The sequence below is a fragment of the Mauremys mutica genome, chromosome 9 (genome assembly GCF_020497125.1).
Source record: "Mauremys mutica isolate MM-2020 ecotype Southern chromosome 9, ASM2049712v1, whole genome shotgun sequence".
NCBI lineage: Eukaryota > Metazoa > Chordata > Testudines > Geoemydidae > Mauremys > Mauremys mutica.
The window spans coordinates 76,957,095-76,984,715 of NC_059080.1; the positions used below are offsets into that span (position 1 = coordinate 76,957,095).

Here is a 27,621-nt window from a genome sequence, read left to right on the forward strand (position 1 = left end):
CACTAGTTAAAATCAAAATGCAAAAGTGCAGCCATAAAGTCCAATTCTGTCTTTAGCAACATGTATGGCTGAAGCCCTAGAATCTATAGGACCACTCAGACATAACTGAGGACAGAATTTAGTCCTTACACTCCATTTTTTGTACATCTGGGGATAGCCCATCAAAAGAAATTGAAAGACTAAAATACAAAGTTTAAGTTAGTACCAGTGAACACCATTAAAATGAACCTATTGCTTGGTGAAGTGAGTAGTATGACATCTAACTATCAGAGTTATGTGTTGTTATGAGCAAAATAGGGGCAAGTACTATTTTTCCTTTGCAACCACCTGTGTGAAACGGAGGGAACAGCTGAAAATTTGGCCCTTTATTTATATGACTACATGGCATTAGATTTTCTTTGTCCATATGCGGAGTAGAGTAGAGTATTATGTGAGCATTCAGAATATATGAAGGGTTAGAGGCAAAGTCCTCCTAGACATTTAGATTAGAGATGCAATCATCACCTAGACAATCACAAGCAATGATCCCCACCTTGCTGAATGATGTACAGGGTGTGTATAGTACCCCTGTGGATCGGAGATATACTGTAGGCCCAATTAGCATACAGCTTGTGCACCCAATTTGTTCTCAGGAACATCCATTGAATTACTTTGAATAAAAATTAATTAAAATTGTTCACCAGTAATTCACAAGTGAAAAAAAAGAGCAAGATTATCATATACATTCTCCGCTATGAATAGGTCATCCAGTTTTAGTGGTGAGTGCCCTGAGCCAGCTGTGAGACTCAGCTCTGTTTCCACAGGTGTGCCACAAAATACACAGATGATAAACAGCGTACAGATAAAACAAGGACAGGAGAATAATCAATCAGTTAATGAAGGGCTGCTTTGCTGTGTGATTAGTAACAAACAGGATAAACTGGATTATAAAAGCAGATGAGAATAATCACACTCCCTCTATTTCTAAGAAAATGTGGGCTGTATTGGTTCTTGTAGGTGCTGCAGCTGCTTCAGCTCCACTTCACAGTCACAACTTTGACGGGTAAGAATTCAAATTACGGTTAAACCGGCACTTTTTTGCTAAACAAAACTTTTAGCTGATTTGCCTGTTTTAATCATGTCTTTTTCTCCCACCTCCTCCACCGCCAAGAGAGAAGGTGTTTCGTGTAATACCACACAATGAAGAGCAGGTAGAATTCCTCAACACCTTGGCCAGCAACATGCAGGTAAATAAAATGGAATTGGGTGGGGGAATAGACTGTAATTTAACGCTCTTTTGTTTTACCAATACTGATCTAAGAAACACTGTATGTCATACTGCTGAATTAGAAGCCTGATCCTGAGTCCATTCAAGTCAATGTGAAATTTCCTGTTGAGGGAGCAGGACTAGGTCACAAGACAGGAGCTAAATAAACACATTTCTAGAAAATCTAGCTGAATAATCCAAGCTGCATGTTAAAGCACATAATGCAACAGACTCTAAAAAACAAGAGAAAAAATGTATGGTACGATACTTTTGAATACGTGTTATGCTAAACACCACATGAAAATTCCAGTTTCCAGTGGTTTTAACTTAATAGTTACAACCGAATTTGGTCACTTAGAAATAACCTAAAAAACTAGGCTCGCATCCAACTTCAACTTTCCTTTAGCCTCTCATGCAATATATTTTCTTCCTTGGATTTTCTTTAAAGCTTCCTACCATGCCCAATCAAGCTGCCTGTTTTTTTGCTAACCTTGATGTAGATATATGATGACATGGCGATGACGTGAGAAAAAATAATAAAGACAGCAAATGTGTTTTCAATACTTCCCTTCAGCTTTGATGTAGTAAAATAGCTGTGGAAAGAAAAAATGCCATCATCGGTGAGATGAAAACATGATCTTTTTTAATGACATGCAGAAGTGGAGGCACTATCACCAGCAATCGAGTGATATATGAAAAGGCAAGGCTATTGGTGTGCCACTGCCTCCTCATCCTCATCATATAAATTACCATGCCATACTTTCTTTCAAGTGTGCCTTATAAAGGAATTAAATTAGAGGGGCTGGTTTTTCTTTTTCCTACAAAATGAAAATAAAAAATCTATGCAAAATTATGGCCAAAATAGTTGACAGTCAGGTTTAGTAACCAATTCTGGGATAGCAGTTAGCTCACACACAAATACAGCATTCATGGATGGACACACCAGCCACAACCTCTCTTATACTTAGGGAGGTGATGGTCCGAGAGGGGGCATAGCCAGGAGAGATTGAAAACTGTGAGATTGAAAACTGACTTCTCCAACCAGTAAACCCAAGGGAAGTTTGCGGATGTACCACCACCAGTCCTCTTGGGGCTGAACTCCCCGATCTGGGGAAAAGAAACAGGTACAATTTGCACCTTGTACCAGATTTAGTGAATTAGGCCCCAAATTATTTATACACACAGTGATCCCCATCATACCGATTTATGTACAGTATGTGTACAGTGCACCTGTGGACTAGAGAGACTCTGTGAGCTCAATTCTGCAGATAATTTGAACCCAGAATTCGGATTGATCTGAATAGGTGCGAAAGGAATGCAGAAGCTGGTCTTATCTGTTGTAAAAGGTAGTTATAATTCATGCAAATAATAATAAATTTAATATTTATTCCGTATACAGTAATAATGCGGAAAACATGCTGGTGCCCATATAACAGCAGACTTGGTTATCAGGAAATAACAATATTGACTATAAAAGGACCAAGAAAACTATAGTAATCTTTGCATCAAAAATTACTATTCCAAATGAAATATATTTGAAAATATTTGTTGTTTTTGGAATCAGAGTTGCCTGTGCTTTAAAACATTTATGCTTGCCAAAACTTCCCCCCTGAAATCCTTCAAAAAGAGAAAAAAAACTTTGAACTATGCTGAAAATTACAGACTTGAGGAAATTGCATAGTAAGCAATATTCACTTAAGGAATGGTACGACACAAGTGCAAGTAAGATATAAATAAATAAATAGAGCAGCAGCAGAAACAACAAAAGATGTGATTTTTTTTATTACTGTTAGGAAGAGAAAGTTATAAATCTTAAATAGTGAACACACATTTATCATTGTATATTTCGATGACAGCACTCCCTGTTTACATTATTGTAATCCCCAAGGTAATAATATTTTGTTCATTGCTTAGATTCCAAGGAAAAAGATGCTTTAGAAATGTCTTTACTCACATCAGTAGCCTTTACTCATGCAAGTAGGCTTAGTTAGTCCCAGGCAAAATATATACACCTTAAAGTATAAATACAAATATAGCCCCCACAGCAGTGATGCTCAAACTTTTTCAGCAAAAACAACGAGGAGTCCTTGTGGCACCTTAGAGACTAACAAATTTATTTGGGCATAAGCTTTCGTGTACATTGGCCAAACCGGACAGTCTCTACGCAAAAGAATAAATGGACACAAATCTGACATCAGGAATCATAACATTCAAAAACCAGTAGGATAACACTTCAATCTCTCTGGTCACTCAATAACAGACCGAAAAGTGGCAATTCTTCAACAACAAAAAACTTCAAAAACAGACTTCAGTGTGAAACTGCAGAACTGGAATTAATTTGCAAACTGGATACCATCAGATTAGGCCTGAATAAAGATGGGGAGTGGTTGGGTCATTACAAAACCCAATACTAATTTCCCCCTACTGTGACTCACACCTTCTTGTCAAGTGTCTGAAATGAGCCACTCTCATTACCACTTCAAAAGTTATTTTTCCTCCCTTGGTATCCTGCTGTTAATTGATTTGTCTTGTTAGACTGACCTCACACTTGGTAAGGCAACTACCATCCTTTTATGTATTTATACCTGCTCCTGTATTTTCCACTCCATGCATCTGATAAAGTAGGTTCTAGCCCACAAAAGCTTATGCCCAAATAAATGTGTTAGTCTCTAAGGTGCCACAAGGATTCCTCATTGTTTTTGCTGATACAGACTAACACGGCTGCCACTCTGAAACTTTTTCAGTCCCCTTCTCCCCCAGTAGCGAAATCTGTCCCTACCCTCCCCCCGCCCCCCGGTCAATTTCTGCAAAGCCAAGTCTTCCTCGCTAAGAGAAACTTGGGCTAAAGGCAGAGCTGGGGACAGAACTGGGGATGGGGGAGGAGCTGGGGCTAGGCACAGATAGAGCCGGGCTGGGGGTTGAACAGGGGGCAGAGTGGAGCTGTGGCTGGGGGCAGAGAGGAATGAGGGCAGAGGCCAGTTGGGAGCGGAGCAGGGGGCGGGGCGGAGCGGAGCTGCGGCTGGGGACAGAGCTGGTCTGGGGACAGAGAGGAAGTGAGAGCAGAACTGGGCCTGGAAGTGGAGCATTGACTAGGGCCTGAACAGGGTTGGGGGAGGAGTGAGGCTGGTAGCAGAGCTCGGCTGGGGGCAGAATGGGGCTGGAAGAATGGCGCTCCCTCCCTGCCCCCTGTGGGAGCTGGCTCCAGCCCCACCACATGCCCCCCGAACGTTCCTCCATGACCCCCTAGGGGGGCACAGTCCACAGTTTGGGGACCACTGGCCTATGGACATAAGCCTATAAGCAGCTATCCAAAGTCAGACCACTGAGCTCCACTGACGTTAATAGGGTTCTATCCACATTGAGTTTATTGCAGGATCAGGACCTACGTGCACAATCCTACAGTCCTCATATAGACAAAATTCTCACTGAAATCAAGAGTTTTGGCTGCAAGAGGATCACAGTTGGCATTAGTGAGACCATTACTGTAACACTGTAGAAGTTCCAGTGTTCACTCTTTCAAAAGAATAATGAAAAATTGTAAAGGGGTTGGAAAAGAGCTAAAAAAATGATCCAAGGTCTATAAAACTTGCCTTTCTAGTGAGAGACATAAGCCCAATCTATTTAGTTTATCTAAGATAAGGTTAAGGAGTAACTTGATCATGGGAAAGAGATTTCAGTTAGTAGAGTGCTCTTTAAACTTGCAGAGGAAGGCTTAATAAGTATAATGCTCAGAAGTTGAAAATAGATACATTCAGAGTATTAAAAAGGCAGAAAGTTAACAGTTAAGATAGAATCACAGAATTGTAGGACTGGAAGGGACCTCGAGATGTCTTCTAGTCCAGTCCTCTGTACTCAAGGCAAGACTAAGTATTATCTAGATCATGCCTGATAGGTGTTTGTCTAACCTGCTCTTAAAAAACTCCAATGACGGAGATTCAACAAGCTCTCTAGGCAATTTATTCCAGTGCTTAACTGCCCCGACAGTAAGTTTTCCTAATGTCCAACCTAAACCATCCTCGCTGCAATTTAAGCCCATTGCTACTTATCCTATCCTCAGAGGTTGAGAACAAATTTTCTCCCTTCTCCTCCTTGTAACAACCTTTTATGTACTTGAAAACTGTTATCAAGTCCCCCACTCAGTCTTCGCTTTGCCAGACTAAACAAACACAATTTTTTAAACCTTCCCTCATAGGTCATGTTTCTAGACCTTTAATCATTTTTGTTGCTCTTCTCTGGACTTTCTCCAGTTTGTCCACATCTTTCCTGAAATGTGGCACCCAGAACTGGCCACGTTACTCCAGTTGAGGCCTAATCAGCGCAGAGTAGAGCAGAAGAATTACTTCTTGTGTCTTGCTTACAACACTTCTGCTAATACATCCCAGAATGAAGTTTGCTTTTTTTGCAATAGTGTTACACTGTTGACACATATTTAGCTTGTGATCCACTATGACCACCAGGTCCCTTTCCACAGTACTCCTTCCTGAGCAGTCATTTTCCATTTTAATAATTATTAATTCATTATTGATTATAATTAATCATTGGAACAACTTACTTAGAGACATGGTGGATTTTCTACACTTGACGTCTTTAAATCAGGACTGGATATCTTTCTCAAAGATGTGCTATAGCTCAAACAGGACTTATGGTCTTGCTGGAGAACTTACTGGAAAAAAGTCTGTGGCCTGTGTTATGCAGGAGATCTCACTTGATCATAATCATCTCTTTTGTTCGTAAAAATATATGAAAGATTATATTTCTAATTTACTTACTCAGATGGACATACACATTTGTCCAGAAGTTGTCTTTGAACCTGCATGCTCATCTCCTGACTTAGGCCCCCAGCTCTTAAACATACGCTTAAGTACTTTGCTGAACTGAAATTTTGGAAAGCTGTCACTGCCATCTGAGCAAAACTACATCTCACAATGTGTGAACTACATGCCCGAATACAATCATTGTAGTTAATTTTCCATGTGATTTTATGTTTAATTTTGGAAAACTTAGGTAGCTCAATGGAATATAGTCCCGGTGCTGTCTTGAGTTAATGAAGTTACCATATTATCACTATCAAGCCATAGATACCAACCTAACAATCACAATCACATATGTATATATTTTCATCTGTTCCGCTTTTCAGATTGATTTCTGGAATCCAGAGACCATCACACAAGTAAAACCAGAAATGAGAGTTGATTTCCGAGTTGAAGCAGACAAGTCCTCTGATGTTGAGAGTCTCCTGGAGCAGAGTGGAGTGGAATATGAGTATGTTTTTTTCTTATTTGATATTTTGAATATAAGAAGGGTAAATACTGAGAAAATTTACCCAGCCAAACCTCCCATAACAGAAAGACATAATTGTTAGTTAATATATTTATTAATTATTAATTATTATTATTACTGTAGCCTCTAGAGGCTGCAATTAGGATTAGGGTCATGGGTGGTGGGTATCAAAGGCTGGGAGAGGCTGAGCCTCCCCAAACACAGCCCTGCATGGCCCCGCTCACGCTCTGCCCCCAGACTTCCTCCTGCTTCCCAGCACTCTGCTATGGGCAGCTCTTCCCCTGTGGCTGGGGCTCTGTGCTGGGACTTATGGGCATCGGCCTGTGGCCAGGGACTCCGCCCGGCGCTCTGGGGCTGAGGGCCACGCCACCCGCCTGCCCGGCACTCTGGGGCTGGGGATGCTGGGGACTTTGATGCCCACTCACCTGGCGCTCTGGGAATGGGGGGCATGCTGCCCGCCTGGCACTTCAGATGGGGGGTCTTGCACCGCCCGCCCTCCCAGTGCTCTGCAGCTGGAGGCACTCGGGTGGCCTGGGGCTGGGGCCGGGGGATGGGCTGGCAGCCACAGCATGGGTGGGGATGCTGGGCTCCGGCGGCAGGGGAGAAGGGACAGGCTGGCTTCCCCAAGCCAGGGGCTCACTCGCTGCCCATGATAGGTAGACTCTGTAAAACATATAGTAAGAGATTTGAAGAATTTACAGTATAAAAAGTCAAAATAGACAAAAGGCAGGAAAAGACAGAGGCCCAGCAAATTGAAGTGAATTGCCAAAGGCCACACAGCAGTTCAGTGAGACTGGAAGAGGTTTCCTCACACAAACAATGTTTTCATTTATTTTTAAGTACCATCATAAAACTAGAAAACCTAGATTTCACAGCCCCATCTGTTTACGAAATAATCCCATGGCGCTTTCTGAAACAATCTGTCCAATACAACACCTTGAGCAACGTGATTTACTTACAACAAAGAATATTGAATCAACTCCTCTATTTATTATTGAATGGCTGCAGAGCTTTGTGGCTTGAAAGCTTGTTTCTTTCACCAAAAGACATTGCCCAATAAAAGATATTATCTCACCCACCTTGTCTCTGCATTAAACAATGTCTCTGATGGTTAGAAATTCAGCAAATTAGTCAGCCTATTCTTATGTAATCCAGGAAAAGATCTCTTGGGTGCAGTGCCTTCAGTTAATGCTTCCTCCTCCTGAGGTCACTTGGAATCTTTCCACTGACTTGAATACAAGTCAGATCAGGCCTTAGGTGGAACAGTTGCAGTATTATATATATTTTCAAGTCCTCTATTGATCTCAAGGAAGTTCCACACTTTAAATAACGCTCTAAGGAGAAGAGTAAATAATCAGTCCCTCAAAATAGGTCCTGGATCCAGTTATCATCATGAAGTTGTAAAGGGACCATACATATAGCTTCTTACAAAGTCTTCCAATATATCTGATGCAGAACTATTCAGTCCCAGAAGCTCCTAAGAGATATCACAGCAGCACTCAAGCAGGATGGAAGAATTCTGATAGTCCTCATGCCCACACAGTGAAGGACCTGTGCTGCTAAGTCACTTAGGCGCCTTTGAAAATCCCACCTGTAATTTATATTTTCAAATGACTATGCAAACACTGGGCCAGGATCAGCAGTATGTTCTGGCTCCTTTGTGCCACTCTGGGGCAGCTGCCAATAAGATTTATGGAGTATAGTTGTAGCCTTGTCGGTGCCAGGATATGAGACCCCCGAGGTGGGTGAGGTAATATCTTTTATTGGACCAACTTCTGTTGGTGAGAGACAAGTTTTCTGAAGAAGAGCTCTGTGTAAGCTCGAAAGCTTGTTTCCCTCACCAACAAAAGTTGGTCCAATAAAAGATATTACCGAACCCACCTTTTCTCACTAATAAGATTTATGGCTGACTTGTGTCACCATAGTAGTACAAAACAGCTGGAGCATATGGATATATGTGGACCATTAATTGTATAGTGGGTAAGTGAGTATTATCTCATTTTACCAATATACAGAAACAAACACCAAGTCAAGTGGCAGAGCTAGATTAGGGTAGACAAGCTTTGGGCTCACAGCCCCATGCTCGGCTCACTAGGTCAAACTCCTTCCTACTAGATCATGCAGCTCTCATTAAATTAGTCTGTTTAATCTGTTAAATCTGTGTTTTCAATCTGTTAAGAATCCATCCCTGGAGACATTTACTGGAGCTCCTTAACATATCATAGGACAAATGTATGTAAAATAACTAATGCTAATGGAACATTTACAAAAAAATTACCACTAATATTAAAGCACAGACCTCAATAGTTATCAGCGGTAGTAACGTTATTTCATTAAAAGACATTAAAAGACCAAACGGTTTCTTTTTCAAGTCTTAAGGAAACCACAGCAGAGCTATTAATGCTTCACTTGCTGCTATAATTGTATTTCTGACATATTCAGAGTAGCCCTATGAAGGAAAGACCCATATATTTTGGCAATAAAAATATAATCATAGTTCTTAAAAAGATTATTTTCAGTGCTCTTACTGCCCCCTTATAGCATAAGAATCCGTTGAAAGTAGGATTTTCTCTTTGGCAAAGGAGTTATACTGGTATGTGCTAGAATTTCCTACAATATACATGAATTTGCACAAGTTCATGCACCTGTCTTCTGACTGCGGGGCCATGAGGGCCGCAGGGTGTCCCTGACAAACTTCAGCAGAATGTCCTTGTGACAGCCAAAGTAAATACAATTCTTTGATCTGCAGCTGCAGTGCCCTGAAATTATGTCAATGCAACCAGTTCAAGTGTTTGTTATGAAGGCTGGCGTCGCACAGCAAATTGACCTCTTGCTCTTCTATCCAGATCACTTTGATCAAGAACATATTGTTTTTGCAAATTTTGACCCTCTTGCCATTCAGGGTAAGACAAGCACTGGGAAAACAAAAAGTTAGAGTAGCTGGAATAAAAGCAAACTGTCTCAAGGTACTGCCTGATGATAAGCCTTATCCATTAGTCTCAGTCCAGGGGAAAGGTGAGTGGCAGAGATCCAGTCAGAGGCAGAGAGGACTTCAGTGCCTGTGTGATGTTTGTTTGTTGGATGACTGCATTCACCTCGCTGCAGCCGGCATACAACAAATATAGTAGAGCTGAGATTATTGTTCTGTCCATTGGCTCTATGAGGCTGCCAATCCACACCTGAACACGGGGAGTTTGGTTTGACAGAGCGAGGGTTACCATTTTACAGATGTTTGCTCGGTGGTGCCTTTTCAATGCATTGGGATGTTACATCATCATGTTGTGACATTATAGGGCGAATGTCATTCTGTGCTATCAACTCAAGAAAGGCCCCATTCTCTAGAAGCCCATGTCCACAAGCAAGAAAATGATGGCCGCATAAGCTCACACTGCGGTGAAGGGGAGTGGGCTGCTCACAGAGGAAGAGCACTTGCTCCATGAGCTTATCCTTAGAGCATGGGGAAAAGAAGGTTGTTAACTTCCCTGCACCTGACCCAAAAGAGCTTGCACTGTGGAGGGTTGAGAGCAAAGAGCTGACCTGGTGGACAGCTGCTGGCCAAGAAGAGCCCATCCTTGGAGAAGAACATAAGGCAAAATTAGATGTGAATTCACCGTACATTGTGGTCAAGAATGTAGTTCCAACCCAAACACTTCATTTCAGAATCACTGTAGTTCCAAATGGTAGATCAATGACATCTGCCCAATGCTTTCTCCTGCAGGGAAAGTCAAATTTTCTGGCCAATTTCACCCCACTGACAAGTCTTCTTTCTATATTTGATATCACTGTGGGTTTATTGCAGAATTCTGATTGACAACCTGAAGATGGTACTTGATGCTCAGTTTGACAGCCATGTTCGTGCTACTGGACACAATTATGAAAAATACAACAACTGGGAAACGGTAAAATCTATCAATATGCTACACTCTTCATTCATTAATTGCTTTGGAACTGGGGTTAGAGATGCCATTTAACTTAATGGTTGTATTAAACAGATAGCTGCTTGGACTGCTGACATTGCTGCTCAGAACGCAAACCTTGTCTCCCGCACTGAGATCGGGACTACATTTCAGGGACGGCCCATATACCTCCTGAAGGTGATTGTTTTTAATTTCTTTTTAACAGTCTGGTCTGTTCTCGTAACAATAATAAAATTACAATATTTATTAAGGCATCACTGACTCTGACATATATTATAAATCCTCTAGGAAATCAAAACAGATTTTGAGAGCTACTTTTATTGTGAATTTTTATCCTTTTGATTTAAGGTAAAGGGTTTATAGAGTGAAACCCATAATAAATATTTTGGAAGTTCAGACCTATCAATTTAACCACATTCCTGTGAGCAATGTAAATGATAATTTACCTTTATGTAATTGTTCACGCCATCTGTTGTTTGTAAACCCACTTACTATAAAGGGATCTATAAATGTCAGTCTATCTGGCAACAGGAAACAAACCCAATTTCTCTATCTTCTTCAAATATCATTTTCTGTCACATAACTCTTATGAATAAATGAGATACCAAGAAATAAATGGGGGGGGCGAGAGGGAGGGGAGAAATGGAGAAACAGACAAAATTACTTACTCAAAACAACACCAGCATTCACTAGAATGTATATAGCCAACTTGGTCTTTTCAGGTAATACTACTATCATATGAAATCTACCAACACTATGTAGTAATGAAATATTCTGTGAAAATATGATCGTGTCTGCATTAATAAAAAATAAAGCAAATAAGATTGTAGTATTTTAACGTGAACAACTTAATTGTCCAGAGGGGCAAGAATATACTCTATTAGTATTAGGTTTTCAATTTAATCAAGGAATATAGCTCATACTGCTGTCAAGTTTCACCTTTAGAGTCACTAGTCTGGAGACAGAATATTAATAATTTGTACACCAAATAGGTTGTTTTTTCATGACATTTTATTTACTATAGGTGGGGAAAAGTGGTTCAAACAAAAAAGCGATCTTTATGGATTGTGGTTTCCATGCAAGAGAGTGGATCTCCCCTGCATTCTGCCAGTGGTTTGTGAAAGAGGTTGGTAAACTCAGTAACAAAAAAGAGTTTTCACAAAATAAATCAACTTTAGAGGAAACTGACACAGACTGTAATAAACGTGAAACAAATACAATAATACGATCTCTTGCAGTTCAGTCCTTGGCAGTTTCTAATCCAGTGCTTTCTAATTTTATTCTCTGATTTTGGATATGGGTTTGAATAATACAACTTGGGCTCCATTCTCCCCTTGATGTGAAGTGTATACACACTGTGGGCCGGATCCTCAGGACTGGCCATTTGACACCTGAGCAGCTTGTGGAAACAAAGAGCATCAGGACGCATCAGGGATGTGATGACCCCTGAGGGGGCCATTCCAACATTCAGGAATTGCTGCAAACTGGGCTGCTTCTTGTCACTGGCCACATCCACTACACCAGGGACAAGGCTGGGAGGCAGAGGCATAGTGCAGGCTATTCTGGCTGTCTGCCAGGGGAATCCCAAGGCAACCACTCAAGTTTGCTTTGAGGTTTTAAGTATTGCCCTTTAATTTCCATTAAAATTATTTAAAATAAATGAGCTACCCATTCTCTCTGTGGTAGGTATGACTAGAATCCCCTGTGCATCTATGTATAAAGAGAGCGGTGATAGACGGACAAACCAATGAATCTGCTTCATGTTTATAGTATTATAACACTATAGTAACGCCACAAATCCAGTCATGCTCCTGGCTCAGTTTGTGGTGTAGAAGTTTTGACACTGAATTCAATGGTTCAGAATTCAGCTCTGTGTGTGGTTTTAAAGAATGGGAGAAGTCAAGGTAAACTGTAGAAGGCATCTGAGTGTACATTATAGAAGTAGGATGGATGCCTGTCTTCCTAATGCTTCATATTCCTGGGTTCCTTGGAATCATTCTTTTTCTCCAAGAAAAGAAAGAGAAAGGGTGGAAGCTTTTCTTCACCTAAACAGAACAAGAAGATTATGGAAATGTAATCAAAGGCTGGGAAGACAGCTCCCTAAATGTTGTATTCAGGGGGAGGAAACTAATAATGTTGGTATTATTTGCCTTAAACAGAGTTACCACTTCTTACCAATAAATATAATTTGTTACATATAATAAGAAATAACATTTTTCTGTAACTAGAAAGCATCACCTTCTAGTACCTGAGACCAATACGTGAGGTGAGGTTCACTCCATGCTGGCTTTATGAATTCTTAAAAGAAATATAAGTTTCTATTCTCTCTCTCTCATCTCCTAACACTACATAGGTAGGGAGTGCTGGTGAACACTGTACACACAGCCTCCTCTAAAGGGAAAAAGATAGACTCCTCTTCAGTAGAATAATCTTTAAAAAGCAACCCCATGCTGCTTAATTCTCAAATTTTATAAAAATTCCTACATTTAAAGCTTTTAAAACAGAAGCAACATGAGATAGTTAAAATCCAAACAAAGGAAAACCAAAGCATTTGATTGGCTCATGCTAGCATAAACATAGTGGTGACGTGGCTAATCTTCCTGTCCTCCGAGAGACATCCATGTAGTTTTGCATAAGGAGCAATGGAAATTGAAAGTGACAAGTAGATGGGAAAGTGATTTCTTTATCTCCCAGTAAAACTGAAGATAGTACCTGTTACCATTTTTCTTTTAGCAATTATTTTTACTACAATCATTTGGGGGGGGTGTTATCTGAAACAGTCAATATATGAATGTTTTCGACTGAAGGTGATGACTTTCTTCAGTGGATTTGGGGAGAGAGGAAGTACTTTAACATTATGATCCTCCTTTGTTTATTTAAAAGTGTTACTGGACACAAATGTCCAAAGGCAGAAAGGAAAGGCATGAGCTGAGTTAGAGAATATGCAAAAGGCAGGAAGAAGCACCAGTTCTCCCAGTAACCATAATCTGCTTTTGAACACTGTTTATCAGTCAACAAACTACAGGCCTGATTCTCAACTGCTTTGCACCCTCTGTAGTCATTCACATGTGTGCAAAGTGAGGGAAACATAAGTGCAATACTACCAGATCAGAATGGCAGCTTTTCTATGCCCCACTTACACGCACTTTATACAGGTGTAAGTCTGTAAATGATCACACAAAGCACAAGGCAGTGGAGAATCAGGCCCTATAGCTTTAGTGAAGGAGTTTTGATGATGCCTCTGTGTGCTAAGGAAAGGAGTGGGGAAGATCATGCAATGTTCCATTATCTATGCTTTTGAGACTGTTTGTGATGAGAGCTTGCCAGAGTCAGAAGTGTATCTATTGTACTGAATGTCTCAGGAGGATCCTCTCTGTACAATTCTATGGGATATTTTCTTGCATATTTTCTTGCATGCAAATAAAAAGTTTTAAGACGGTGAACTACAGGGACACAAGAGCCCTTATAGAATATGTGGCCAGGACCACTGAATACCTCTAAATAGGAAGTCATTCTTTGGAGAGCTGAGTCTGCCCACTGGCATGCTGATTTAGTGCATTGCTCATGATCAGTTCTTGTTCATCTATGCAATGTTAAGTTAGATGAATAATGCTGCTTTAAAAGAGTAGTGTGGTTCTAGCTGATATAACTTGGGATTTATTCCTTGTTCTTTCCAGTACTTACAAATATCTCAAAGCTTCAGCCTGTCTCATGTCAGAATATGGAGTGTACAGAATCACTTTCCAGTGCTAAACTATTATTGTTAATTCTAGGGTGCTTGGGCCAGAACCAAAACCCACTGAAGTCAGTGGAAAGACTCCCATTGACTTCAGTGGCTTTTGGATCAGGCCCTTAATGAAGCAGGCTATCTCAGAAGAATATACTTGCACTTTTGGATTTACATTGGAGGACTGGTTTGCACAAAAGATTATGCATCAATTGCAAAAGACAACACACACTTGTGCTTTTAAAAATACATTTCAGAACCACCAGCAATTCCTGATTCCATGAAAACAACAGCTCTCTCTTTAATCTATATCTAGGCTGTTAGTACCTATGGAAGTGATACCCTTATGACACGTCTTCTCAACAACTTGGATTTCTACGTCCTGCCTGTCCTTAATATTGATGGCTACGTCTACACCTGGACCAATGTATGTACACTCTTCTTTCTGAACAAGAATCTCACTGAATGGGTCAAATACTGTAACTATCCATTAGTATTCACATGCACTTTCCGTTTCAGTACCGCATGTGGAGGAAGACACGTTCCACAAACTCTGGCAGCAGCTGCATTGGTACCGACCCCAACAGGAATTTTAATGCTGGGTGGTGCAGTAAGTATTTCCTAATGTTTGATTAAAGTTAACATTGAAAGGTGCAGCATGTAACATATCAAAGGGATGCTTCCACAAAGATGCTTCCCTCACTCCTAAAGTTGGTCCTTCCAGGCCTGGAGGAAGGATCATCATCAACGTACTTTAGGGAAGCTTACACCGTTGTTGTGCATGCTACACCTGTTCCTTAGGATGAACAGAAGACTTCTGTCACCAGGGCTGTCATTCTGGAAGTTTCAGTGGGCACTGAATTCATACTGCAGGAAAGCATTGTACTGAAGCAAGAAAAGTCACTGTCACTAGACTTCCACTCTAATTCCTGGGAGTGCCCGGTGTTATGCAGCAGACATTCAAGGAAAGGTCCCTAATAAAGCACTGCAGGTCAACAGAATTGTTCACTTCTCATACATTAATTCACTTACGTAATATGATGACTTACTTCAGTAATGTATTAAATGGTTTTATTCCTCCAAATATAGTAGCTGTGAAAGAAAAAAAAGTATTTGCAGAATGCTATGACACACTGCCTAAAAGTGTGTGATCACATAATAAATATCCGTCTTCATGTATAGTATATGCTCCAGGGGACTAACTTAAGGTTGCCTAAAGAGTCTTAACTATAACTTTGGTGACAGTAAATCACCACCTTTATGGTCCATTAACATAATTCTGTTTCATTAAATACAAACATTCACCCTTCCCAGCAGGTGATAATGCCTCGAAAAGACCATGCGATGAAACTTATTGCGGCAGCGCCCCCGAATCTGAAAAAGAGACCAAGGCTCTGGCTGACTTTATTCGTAAAAATCTCTCCACTATCAAGGCATACTTGACTATTCACTCCTATTCCCAGATGCTGCTGTTTCCTTATTCTTATACTTACTCCGTTCCAGAGGACTATGCAGAGCTGGTAAGTAGAACACAAATATTGTGTCTCTTTGTAAGTTTGGTGTACTGGGGAGAATATGCAAATTTCATCACTTGCTATTTAGGTCAGGTTAATTTCAGAGGTTTTCTTACACATCTGGAGAAAATCTGGACAGTAAGCTTTTTAAAGTACATTGGTCTTTTAAGCAAGAGACCTTGAAGAGGGTTTAGGCATGAGATAAACTCAAGAATCCTTGATACATCTCCATCATGCAAGGGTTGGATTTGTCTACAAGGCTGTGTTTGTCTGCAAATAATGTCATATTTAGAGATGTAAATTATACAGTACTGCTTCCACTTTATTCAATGGGTTACAGTGTATCCGGCTGCAATACATTACATACAAACATCATGCTCTGTTGGCCAGATTCACAGCTTGTGTAAATTGGCATAGCTGTATGGCTTCAATAGAATTAGCGTGATTTAAACCAGCTGGGGATATTTAATGAAGTTTAGGTCCACACCCAAGCCCTACAACTTTTTAAGTCTGATAAAGGCAATTTAGTAAGTGAATTATTTATCCTTTAAAAAAAGATTTAAAAAATTATAAATAATAAAATGACTTCAGTTCTCTGGAATATTAGCAATTAAAAGTTGTTGGCATGAAAAGCAACACAACAAACAAAACAAAACAAAAACCCATCTTGATCCTCTCTCTTCCCTTTAAGCTGCCAGAAGTCTAAGGCAATAGCATTAAGTTGGCTTTACTGCTGCAGAACTATGACAGATTTATGAGGGCTCCCACATGGATCTATCATAATTCTGAAGCAGAAAGGCAGAGTATGGCCAACTTAATAGTTTTTCCTTGGACTCCTAGCAGCTTAAATGGAAAGGAGCGCATTAAGATGGGGGGGAAGGGTGTTTTGTTTATTATATTGCTTTACATGCCAGAGAGTTTTAATTGTAAATATTCCAGTCATTTCTTACATCTTTTTGTTTGTCTTTGATTTTTACTAAATATTTCAAATTTCACACATTAGAGCTCAGTCTAAATAAATAATATAAACTCCTGAACTGCGTCTTTGTCAAGCTCACAATTTCCCCCATATGCTAGAAGTTTGCATGGTCTTCTTCCCAGTTTGCTGAGTCAAGCTCAAGTGTGATGAAACGTATTGCTCCAAGTACAGCATGTTTCTAACATCATTACGTTCAGATGGGAAAAGGTTCTATTGACACTCAGACACAAAAAATACAGTAAAACTTAACTTTAAAAAAAATAGACAAAACATTAACAAAAAAATCCTGGATGAACAATTTTCATATTAACTTGCCTGTTCTACAGCATTATACACTAGAAGAATATATAAAATCTTGAAGCTCGGCTACAATCATCCCGGCCAAGGTTTTGCAATTTTATGAATAATAAAAAGCCCAATTGTTTTTTTTTTCTTTTGGCTTAGAGATTGAGTCTTCCATTCTTCAGTATAAAAAAAGGTAATTCAGGAATGCAAAGGTATCTATGTCAATAGCTATCCATTTGATTTCACTTAATATAAGTTAGTCTTTCCATTGTAATTTTATCCCGTATTTTAAATCAGCCACCATGACCCCAGGGGGAGTTCTATTATTTTTCGCTTCAAAAGAGCACATCCTGTCACCACTAAAAGGCGGTGATCTGATCAACTGTTCCCATGTCCTAATTAAGGAATATATTTCCTCAATTGGAGCTCCCAACAAAAAAACAGCAGGATCCCAAGAGACACGCAACTTGTACTAATATTTGACTTTACAAAAGGAGGATACTTTTAGCCAAAACCCTTGGCTTTTGAGAATGAGATCAACCAATCAGCACCATCTGTAGCTGGAATATCTAAACATAAAGGGCCTGATCCAAAGTCCATTAAAATCAATGGAAAGACTCCCACTGACTTCAATGGGCTTTGGGTCAGGTCCTAATGGTGTAGATTTCTGGATTACTTCAAACAACTAAACATGTTCACATGAACAGTCACAAAGAAATTAGGTTTTCTCTTAGCAATTCCTCCTGGGTTAAAAAATGAGACAGGAAAAAAGGGAGGAAAAATAAAAGGGCATTATATTATATACCATTTAATGTGTGTTATATCAGCAAAGTTCTGCATAGATACAGACTTCAGAGAAAGGCTGAAGAACTGGCATCTAAAACTTTATATAAATTGTTCTGGCAAATAAAGGGACCATAAATCATGCTCTAACTGAAGAAGTAAAATTTAGAACTATTATCTTATCTTAGATGTTTATTTTTCCGCTGACAGATCTAATAAATTAAAGGAAGTAGAGTTGATATTTCTTATCTTTTTCAATGTGGGATGAGATATGTAGTTGAACAACAAAACTTCACATGCCTACTTATCATTATTAACATATTGCTCCACACGGTTTAATTCAGAAGTTAGTTTAATACTGTGGAGCTAATGTTCCATTCCAAAGTGAGGCATGAAGGAAGGGAGCAAAATCACCCTAAGCCTGTGGATGAGGGGAATGGAGGAGCCAACATAGCCTTCTTCCAAGCCCTCTGAATCTTCCTTTGGGCACAGTCCGCAGTGGGACTCTGCACGTATTCAGGAGGCACATCAGGGTAGGTGGGTGATGCTGGAAAGCAGCCACTCACCACAACATTCTTCTCTGAGAACCAGATATATAGAAAATATCCACAAGGATGTTAATTAGCATTAATGCCTCTCCACAGCTTCACTGCCTCTGAAAGAGGAGTGTAGAGAATGGGCCCATGGAAGTTAGCAACTGACAGCAGCACTCTTCATTAAGTTGTGCTTCCAGATGGGACTGGGGCTACAGGAAGCAGAAACCAAGGTCAACAGTGGTGGAGATGGTTGCAACCACATCTTCTGGATGGGTTCCAGGCCATGCCCCCCGGCCCTAACATAAAGCCTTTGAAAGGAGAATGTAGCTGTAACTCGATGGGGCAGATCCTTGGCCCTATTTTGTTCCCTGTGCACTGTCCTGGCAGCACAAGGAGGACAAACAGCTAACTTAATGAGCAAGATGGAACCTGCTCTTGTGTAAGGCAATCCCTAAGTGTGTAAAATGGTGCCACAGTTCTTGGTTTTCAAGGCATGACAGGGCATTCTAGAGACATTCTGGGAATTCCAGTGATCTCAGGCCTAGAGGGTCATTACAAGTTACAACAGCCTTGATGCTACTCTAACTTAAATTGAGGACAAAAGTAGCCCTTCACTGCTTCCAGTATCAGGGTGGAGGAAAGTGGTTGAAGCCACGTATGTCCTCCCTGGAGCACGTGAGGTATACACAAAGGATTTTCCCATTCATGGTTTTTTTTCCCATGGGAAGGGAAACATAGCCCTGTATTAGACACAAGTCAGTTCTAGGGTCAGCATTTTCAAGCAATGCTTGAACGACAGTGAAAGTACTGACCCTAGAACTGACTTGTGTCTAATGCTTGAACAACCAAGATAATGCCACCCAAGATAGGAAAAACTGGGTCAGCTCAGGAGTTTCACACAAGTAACAATATTCCTGTGATGTTTTCTTGGGAAAACTATAACTGTCCTCCTAAAAGAGTACATTCTGTGTATTGCACCACTCCCCTCAACTCACTCTCTACTATATCCCCAGGTGTTACACAGCACAAAAAGAATATGTGCTTGGATCAACCAGAAAAAAATGTATCTTCCATTTAAAGAACAAAAGCTTCCCCCAGCCTTCCATAAGTGAAAAAAATGGTTGGATACAGACCAATTGTCCATCCAATCTACAGCCAAGCTTCCCTTCAGCATTCTTTTAATATTTACACTTAGCTGCTCTCTCAATAAAACTCTGTGTACATTTAATCACTTTTTTTCAGAAACATTTCAGGCTGTAAATTGAATTTTCTCACATTTTGGCCCGTGTTGGAGGGGGTTAAAATACTTTTTGCATTTGTACCTACATAAGGAACAAATATTTAATAATGGGCTCTTCAGTCTAGTAGAGAAAGTATATCAGGATGCAATGGCTGGAAGTTGAAGCTAGACAAATGCAGACATGTACAAGCAACAGAAATCCTATATCAGCAGAGATCAGGCTTTGGTGGCATGTGTGGCAGGAAGCAGGTTACCTGAACATATATTGGCTACCTTACTATTTATATATTGTATAGGGGGAAATTCACCCTTCTGCACTGCTTATGGACCACTTAAGCCCTACTTGAGCCCTTAAAATGTGCAAAGGAGTGAATTTCAGCTATACTGCATCATGTGGTGAATTTTTATGTGATCACTGTTCACCTCTTGGTTGAAAACCAGGTCCAGTAAACTAGTTCTGGATTTTACTAGAGCTTATTTTGAAGTTATTTGTGAAGAAAGTCAGCATAAGGAACTCTTAATGATCCAGGACCCCAGATTAGTTGGGCAGGTATACCTCAGTGGGGCATACATAATCTATGTTTTGGCCACAGGGGCCTGAACCTACACTTTTTCTAGTGGCTTTCTGATTGCTTGCTTGACTTGTTACAAGTAGATGTAGGTGATCTTAATTGTGGAGAACAGTGAACAAAAGGAAATAATGAGAAAGGAAGATGGACAGGTGTAAATTATTTTTAGAAGTGGTTACTGAAGTAAATAAGAGGAAAGGGGGTTTATATATTCCTGCCTCTCACATTACCTCATACAATGGTGTGTTCTGTTATCAAATTGAGCTATCTTTTGTAACAACTTCTTCATCTTGGCTCATGTAGCAATCTCAAATAGCCTCAAGGCAGATTTCCCTCGGCTTGATGCTACTGGATCAAAACAGTGGCAGCATGCACATATTTCTTGGAATGTCTGTGTAGCAGTCACAAAGAGGGTATAAGAAGGGCAGTGTTATATACTGTGAGATTAAAGTTCTTGCATTGGATGGACTCACTTTGGACTTTTAGTGCTACCATTTCAAAGGGAATTCCAGGGATCCCTGGATAACAATGAGAGCATTACAGTGAGGACAGTGCAGTTTAGAGCTCCTTGCAGAAAGCTGACTTGAGAAGGGCAGAGCTTAGAGGCAATAAAGAACAGGATAGGGGTAGAATGACAAACAGGATTCATGGAGCCCAGTGGTTAAAGGAAGCACTGCTATCCATCACAGATTTTTCAAGATCCTGAAGTCCTATTATGTCAATAATCCCATTAAATATCCCACTGATGTCAATGGGAGTTGCCTGTGTGCAGCAACTGTGTAATCAAGGCCCCCGGAGTGTTTTTAACCAGCAGCAATTTGCAGAGACAAATCTGAGTTGAGAATATGAGAGCAAAAATGAGGAAGCTGCTCCCAAAAGATAATCTATTAACAGATAAAGGTGATTAGTCTGCTATATTATCCTATTAGTAAAAACCCTTAGATGCAGTAAGGAGGGAGGCCAGCATTACAAGCTTTTCTTTAAAAGCTAGTGGCTGAACTGCTAGTAACTGAACTTCAGTAAAATGAGATAACGAGATCAGGGAACACGATCCTTTTGTTACACTGACTAGCTGACATGCTGCACAAGATTAAGCAAAACATCAAATCACTAGGAACTGCATTGGAACCAAAGCTGAGAGATCAGCACAGAGAATGTTAGATTCTCCTGGAACAGGCAGTTTCTGGAAGTTCAGCAACAAGTCAGAGAATGGAAGATCATTTCTGCACTCAGTTACATGGTATAAATCTGGAGTAAGTCCTTTTACTTCAGTGACGTTACTTGGTTTTCACTAGTGTAACTAACACCAGAATTTGAGTGTTATGAGTGAAGGATTCTTGACAGAGCAGTAGCTGGTGATGGGTCTTACAAACCCCGCACTCGAGAGCAAGGGGTTAAGGAGTCACTCTGTGCCCAGGCTGCCCTGCCCAGCTGTACCTGCAAAGCCTGCACAAGCTGCAGGCAGAGCAGCTCAGATAGCCCAGGAGTTCTTGTTGCCTGAGAACTGGAAAAACAGACCTATTAAAACCTACAGAGGATAGAGATAGGTGACTGACTGTGAAGGTCAGAGACTTTGTTTGTGGTTCTGTAATTTACTCTGAGCGGAAAAGGGAGACTTGGAAAGGAAGTGATCCACGGGGCAGTTGCATGGCACTGCAAGATGCAGAACATACCTGCCCATCATCAAGGCCTGGATTGGAGCGTGTAGGCCCGGGCTCCCCTACCCACTCCCAAAAGATGGCACAAGAACAAAGCCTTTACCTCAGTGGAGAGACCTGCTGGGGAAGACCCTGACCCTAAAATCCCCATACTAAGGGGAAGCCCTTGGGAGAGCTGAAGCCCTTGGGAGAGCTGAAGGCCAGGGCTATAACTGAAAAAGGGTGACCACCTGCTGCACGCCTGCCTGACCACTAGGCAGAACTGGTTGGGAGCGTTCCCTTTTACAGAGCCCAAACCAAGAAAGCAGAAAGAGAATCCTGTAACAAACCAGATGTTCAAATTAATCTTGAGATCCAGTAGAGTCCATAGAGAGCTAAGAGTTTTTCAGAGTTAAGGGGAGGGAAACCACAGCACTGCCTCCTCTTTTATCAGAGACTCTAGGCCTAGTCTCATCTCACAAAAGTTAGATACTGTTTTCACTTTTGAAAGTAATAGGCATACAGACAAGATGAGGCACATAGTGAAACCTCATTCCAGTTTCCCCGTTGTTTTAAGAAGGATAATTGTTTGCCATCATTATTCCTTTTTCCTTTCTATTTTTTTTTTTTTTACTTACACCTTCTAAACGTTCTTGCTTTGGTTGCTATAAAATGGCACTTTCATTTTGGTGCTGATGTTTTGTTTTTTCAGCCCTTTCCATACATTAAGCAAGCAATTGGGAAAGAGTGTTGCCTGGTGATCACAGGAAGAGATCAGATATCAGGACTCCTCGGTTCTGTTCCTAGCTCTGCTACCGACTTATTTTGTGGTGAAATCACACAGGCACCATCAGTTTACCGTATTATAAAATAGGCCATTTATTTCCAATACCATGTTCCAACCTGGAAAATCTGAAGGTGTCTTTCAACAGCTGAGAATTTCAGTTCTTCCTCTACAACAGTGGTGGGCAACCTGGCCTGTCAGGGTAATCTGCTGGTGGGCCACCAGACTGTTTGTTTACAGTTGCCAGGGCCGGCTCCAGGCATCAGCACGCCAAGCGCGTGCTTGGGGCGGCAAGCCACTGGGGGTGCTCTGCCGGTCGCTGCGAGGGCGGCAGGCAGGTTGCCTTCGGTGGCTTGCCTGCGGAGGGTCTGCTGGTCCCGCGGCTTTGGCGGACGCCTGCGGGAGATCTGCCGAAGCCGCGGGACCAGCGGACCCACCGCAGGCAAGCCGCCGGAGGCAGCCTGCCTGCCGTGCTTGGGGCAGCAAAATGCCTACAGCCGCCCCTGACAGTTGCACAGCCACCCACAGCTCCCAGAGGCTGCGGTTCACTGTGCCCGGCCAATGGGAGTTGCAGGAAGCGGCAGCCAGGCCCGCGCCACTGGGAACTGCGGGCAGCCATGCAAATGTAAACAAATGGTCTGGCCACCCGCCAGCGGATTACCCTGATGTGCCATGTGCGGCCTGCAGGCTGCCCACCACTGCTCTACAAGCACCTTTCTTTACAGTTGCCTGGTCATTATGATAACTCTGATCCACAGTAGGGTCATCCTTTTCACAGGAACCTTTCCCAGCATATTTTCTGACAGCTAGTCTACTAAATTTGGAAGATACAAGTATCTGATGTTTTAAATTTGCCATTTGGCAGCTGGCTGACACTTAATGCCTCCCCCTCCCTCCCTATAGGAAATATTCCTATTTTATTTTACTTAGTTTCTTGCCACTGAGGAAATGACACACTCCCACAAACACTATATTAGCACCATGTCCCATCCACAGTACAAGGCACTGCCATGTTGTATGTTTTCTCTCTATGTTCACTATAAAAGGGAGCAAATTATAAATTTGCAACAGAACTCTTTTGTGAGGTGAACAAAAAATCTTTTATCTGCAGATCTCAGCTGCATGCACACTGATTTAAAGTCAATATAAACAAAAGGTGACTGAACAAAATTTGATACATCACTAATAGCAGATACTAGTCCCATGGACATCCATAGCAAAATTGCCATGGATTTTAATAGGAAAAGCGTCATCTCATTAAGGCAATTTTCAGAAGTGGAAGATTTAACTACTCTGATTATTAGGATTCCAAGGTGTTTCTTTGTATGTCACAACAGCACTCTTCTTCAACTGCATATATAGAGAGAGAAGAGAGAGGCCAGAACCAAAGCCCCGCATTTAAATCCCACCCAGTCTTTGGGGAGTGTTGGAAACCTGCTCTCAGATCTAAACCTGGCTTTTGTAAAAGGCCTCCATGTAATGCGACAAACCAAAGCCCTACATACAAACGCCCAGAATTCTAGGGTGTACAAAACTCAGTTCTCAATGTGAATTTTGCACCATGAACCTGTTTTATCCCACTAGAAGCAGTTACAATCCCATGATATAAAAAACTGCCGTACCATGAATATGGCTTGTTGCTACTTTCACAGAAACAAGTAGTCACTTTACCAATCTATTTTTCAAACCATTTTCAAATGCAGCTTTTGGAAAATTCATAAAAATGTGCAAGAACTAAATGGAAGTCCGAATGTTTTAAAATATCTCTCCTCCTTGGGAAAATAATTTATGGTGTAATCTAGAGTGAAACAAGAGAGTTGAAGAAATTCTTTTGAATACCACATGTTCAACTCTGAACTACAGAGGCAGATATGGTAATCCATTGTTTGTTTGCATGCTGAACATCTGTTCTCAACTAATGATATACAGACAAATATTTACTATCTCTTAGGAATACTTTCCATAGTTTTATTACCAACATGCCATATTACGAAGAAATGAGAAAGCCACACATTCCAAAAGGAAAGTCTGTAACTTTTCATAATGCAAACATTCAGAGCTGCATTTTAGCATTGACAGACTTTATGCAACCCCCACTGAAGTCAGTGGGACTTGGATGGATCCCCATCTGCACAGGAAATGCAAACTGAAATCACTGAAGTGCTGTATAAGGCTCCAGGGTAATTCATGCACTGGGTATAGTATTGTTGACATTTGCAATCTGCATTTACAGGATCTAATTCTGATTTCACTTATACCACTTTTACTGTGTTGCTCTGGATTTATACTTGTGTAAGTGGGAAGAAAATGCTGTCTTCATCATTTCCATATATCCACTGTTGCCTAAACCTCACCGTCGTTTTATTTCATATGTTTAGTTAATTCTCACAGATCCAAGTACACATTTCTGATAAATACAGTAATCCCTGGATCCTGTTGTGCCCTTAGTTTCCAGGCTCCAGATACATTTCATAATTAGAGCTCTGAGTACAGACTACTTATTGATATGCTACATGAACAAAGTGTAGACATTTGCAGATTGTTAGACGATGACAGCATAAACTGTTACTGATTCTCAAAGAGGAACTACAGTTACAAATAGTTTAAAACTTCTAAAATGAGGCCCTCAGGGGTTAACTCAAATTTCTGAGGAAAGCTTTAAATGTCTGGAATAACTTCTTATTCTGCAATTGTCCTTCCTTACAGAATACCATTTCTAAAGCTGCAGTTCAAGAGCTGGCTTCATTGTATGGCACAAAATATATCTCTGGTTCAGGTGCTTCAACAATCTGTAAGTATTAACCTAAATATCAGAAGCAACTGTAGTAAGAATTATTTATCTAGACAGTGGGAGAAAATTATGTATTATGACTCAAGAAAAAAACACAAGATGAGCCCTGTCCATACACACCCTACTTACCTCCCTCGTAATGGTGTAGACTGTGATATCTTTACTCTTGTGAGTAGTACTTTTCTTCGCAAGTAGTCCCATTTACTTCACTGTCCTGAAGGTGTGGATGCAACACTTCTGGTTCTGCAAATGTGAGAACATGTGCCTGTAGGTTACCAATGAGATTTGCACAATAACTATGTAACGCCCAAATACTAAGGTGATGGGCGCACTAGGAATTCCTAAAACAAACAGATAAAATTAGATTAAAACATGAGAGAATTGGACTTGTTCAGCCTGTGAGTTTGATTTCTGGGGCCTGCAAACCTATGTGACAATAGTAAGTGAAACCTTTTTGACCAGAATTTGCCTTCACGGCTCTAGCCAGCAGATTGTCACTTTCTGTTACTGTGTGCAGATTTTAAAAATATATAATTCCAGCCTCACGCTAATCCTCTCTTGAAACCCAGCTGTTGTGTTCTGTCCTTTGCGATGTTATAAAGCTGACCTTAGGGTGACCAGATGTCCCAATTTTATAGGGACAGTCCCAATTTTGGGGTCTTTTTCTTATATAGGCTCCTATTACCCCCCACTCGCTGTCCCAATTTTTCACACTTGCTGTCTGGTCGCTCCAGCTGACATGGTGTTTCCAAACCCAGTTTTCCAGAGTTTTATAGCTCAGATGTTTTGGCTCTTAATTCCTCAATCTACTGCCTGCTTGAAATTCAGCATTGTAGACTTATCAATCTGGAAGCCAATGTTTTTGTCTTAAATATAATGGCTGCAATTGTTTGTCAATGTTTAAAAGATCTATTGAGATTTTTAAAAATGTTTTTGGGGATTCCTAGCAATTTTGAGGACCACCTATAGGATAAAAAGTATTAGAACCCCATTCTCTCCTTACAAGGAACAACCAAGAGAGTATACTCTGAATTCTCTCATCAAGAGGGAAAGGAGCAGAGCTTATTTCCCAATGAAAAAGCAGAGTTCATATCCCCAGCTTTGTGGACCTCCAAAGCTCTGTGTAGACCTCAGGGAGATCCTCCAGAGACAGGAGATTCAGTGTGATAGATCTTTGCTCCTGCAGATATCATGCTTCCAGTCCTCTCCTCAGGCAAAATATACCCCTCCCACTGCTTCTCAGGAGGGATCTCTACAGTGAGGAGGGAGCAGCACTGCAAAATAAATCAGACACTATATTCTGATCAGGATTGTTTTTAGAAGGGGGACATGGTTATATTTATCTTTTTACAGCTACAGATTTCTATTTTCCAGGCTATTAAAGTGTTTGGCAAGCTCTCTTCCATATTCTGGATGCAAACAAATGGTTCACTGACTCTCACTGCTTTTTCCTCTGCCCTTCCTATATTTCTAGCTATATGGTATAATAGTTATCAGTTATAATAAACCCCACTGATTACCAGTGACTTGTCCTTTTCTAGTCAAGTTTTCTTCTCTCCCAATGCAGATCTTGCTGCTGGTGGCTCTGATGACTGGGCTTATGATCAGGGTATCAAGTACTCCTTCACCTTTGAGCTCCGTGATAAAGGCAGATATGGATTTGCACTCCCTGAATCTCAGATAAAGCCAACCTGTGAAGAGACTGTGAAAGCTGTTAAATATATTGCCAATTATGTCCTTGACCATTTATATTAGAATGGTACTACAAAATTATTCAAGAAAACTTGTTTCAAATATACTGTCCCTTCTGTTCTCTTTCCCTGATGGCTGACGATTTCTGCTTTACAGGATGCTTTACACTTGAGCTCTAGAGCCAATGGAAATATCTTGGGATTTTTCTATTAATCACAAATAAAAATGGCAATGACTCACCTACTGTTTGAATATTGATGGAACATCTGTTACTCCAGCGACTGGATTGAAGGGATGAAAAAGCCACCAGTGTCTATTCTGACTGTTTGGCTAGTTAACATGTTTTTTAAAAGCCCTTTAATGAAACCAAATTCAATCATGGGGCATTAACTGCAATAGAGCTGCATGACAGATCTAGGAGCAGAACCTGGACCTCTCTTACTAGGCTAATATTAATCAGAAGCTTTAATAGCAGCTAGTTCCTAGGCAAAACAAGAGTGAGGGCAAATGAGAGCCCCACAATAATGTAGTAATGTACTTAGTAATGGGAGATTCGATTATTAGAAACATAGATAGCTGGGTTTGTGATGACCGGGAGAACCGTATGGTGACTTGCCTGCCTGGTGCGAAGGTTGCGGATC

General features: G+C 40.8%; 1 protein-coding gene and 1 long non-coding RNA gene across 7 annotated transcripts in view; one reads left to right on the top strand and one right to left on the bottom strand.

The window, feature by feature from the left end:
• On the top strand, positions 1-27,218 carry LOC123377194 (carboxypeptidase B-like). The gene is made up of 11 exons (XM_045029752.1): positions 1-1,042; positions 1,151-1,226; positions 6,384-6,508; positions 10,326-10,425; positions 10,519-10,620; positions 11,468-11,569; positions 14,487-14,597; positions 14,690-14,780; positions 15,485-15,690; positions 25,204-25,288; positions 26,856-27,218. Exons 1-11 carry the CDS (start codon positions 972-974, stop codon positions 27,041-27,043), a joined length of 1,257 nt encoding a protein of 418 aa, XP_044885687.1. The 5' UTR covers positions 1-971; the 3' UTR covers positions 27,044-27,218.
• The window catches only part of LOC123377198, an 89,566-nt gene continuing 68,905 nt past the window's right edge, over positions 6,961-27,621 (bottom strand). For 4 of the 6 annotated variants that reach the window (XR_006582128.1, XR_006582127.1, XR_006582124.1 and 1 more), the window contains 3 exons: positions 26,809-26,990; positions 25,418-25,531; positions 11,474-12,488 (listed from right to left, as the gene is read on the bottom strand). This is a non-coding gene — a long non-coding RNA (uncharacterized LOC123377198). Of the gene's footprint in view, positions 7,190-11,473; positions 12,489-15,219; positions 15,263-25,417; positions 25,532-26,808; positions 26,991-27,621 lie in introns of those variants that run through there. The other 2 variants (XR_006582126.1, XR_006582125.1) reach the window with 2 other exon arrangements.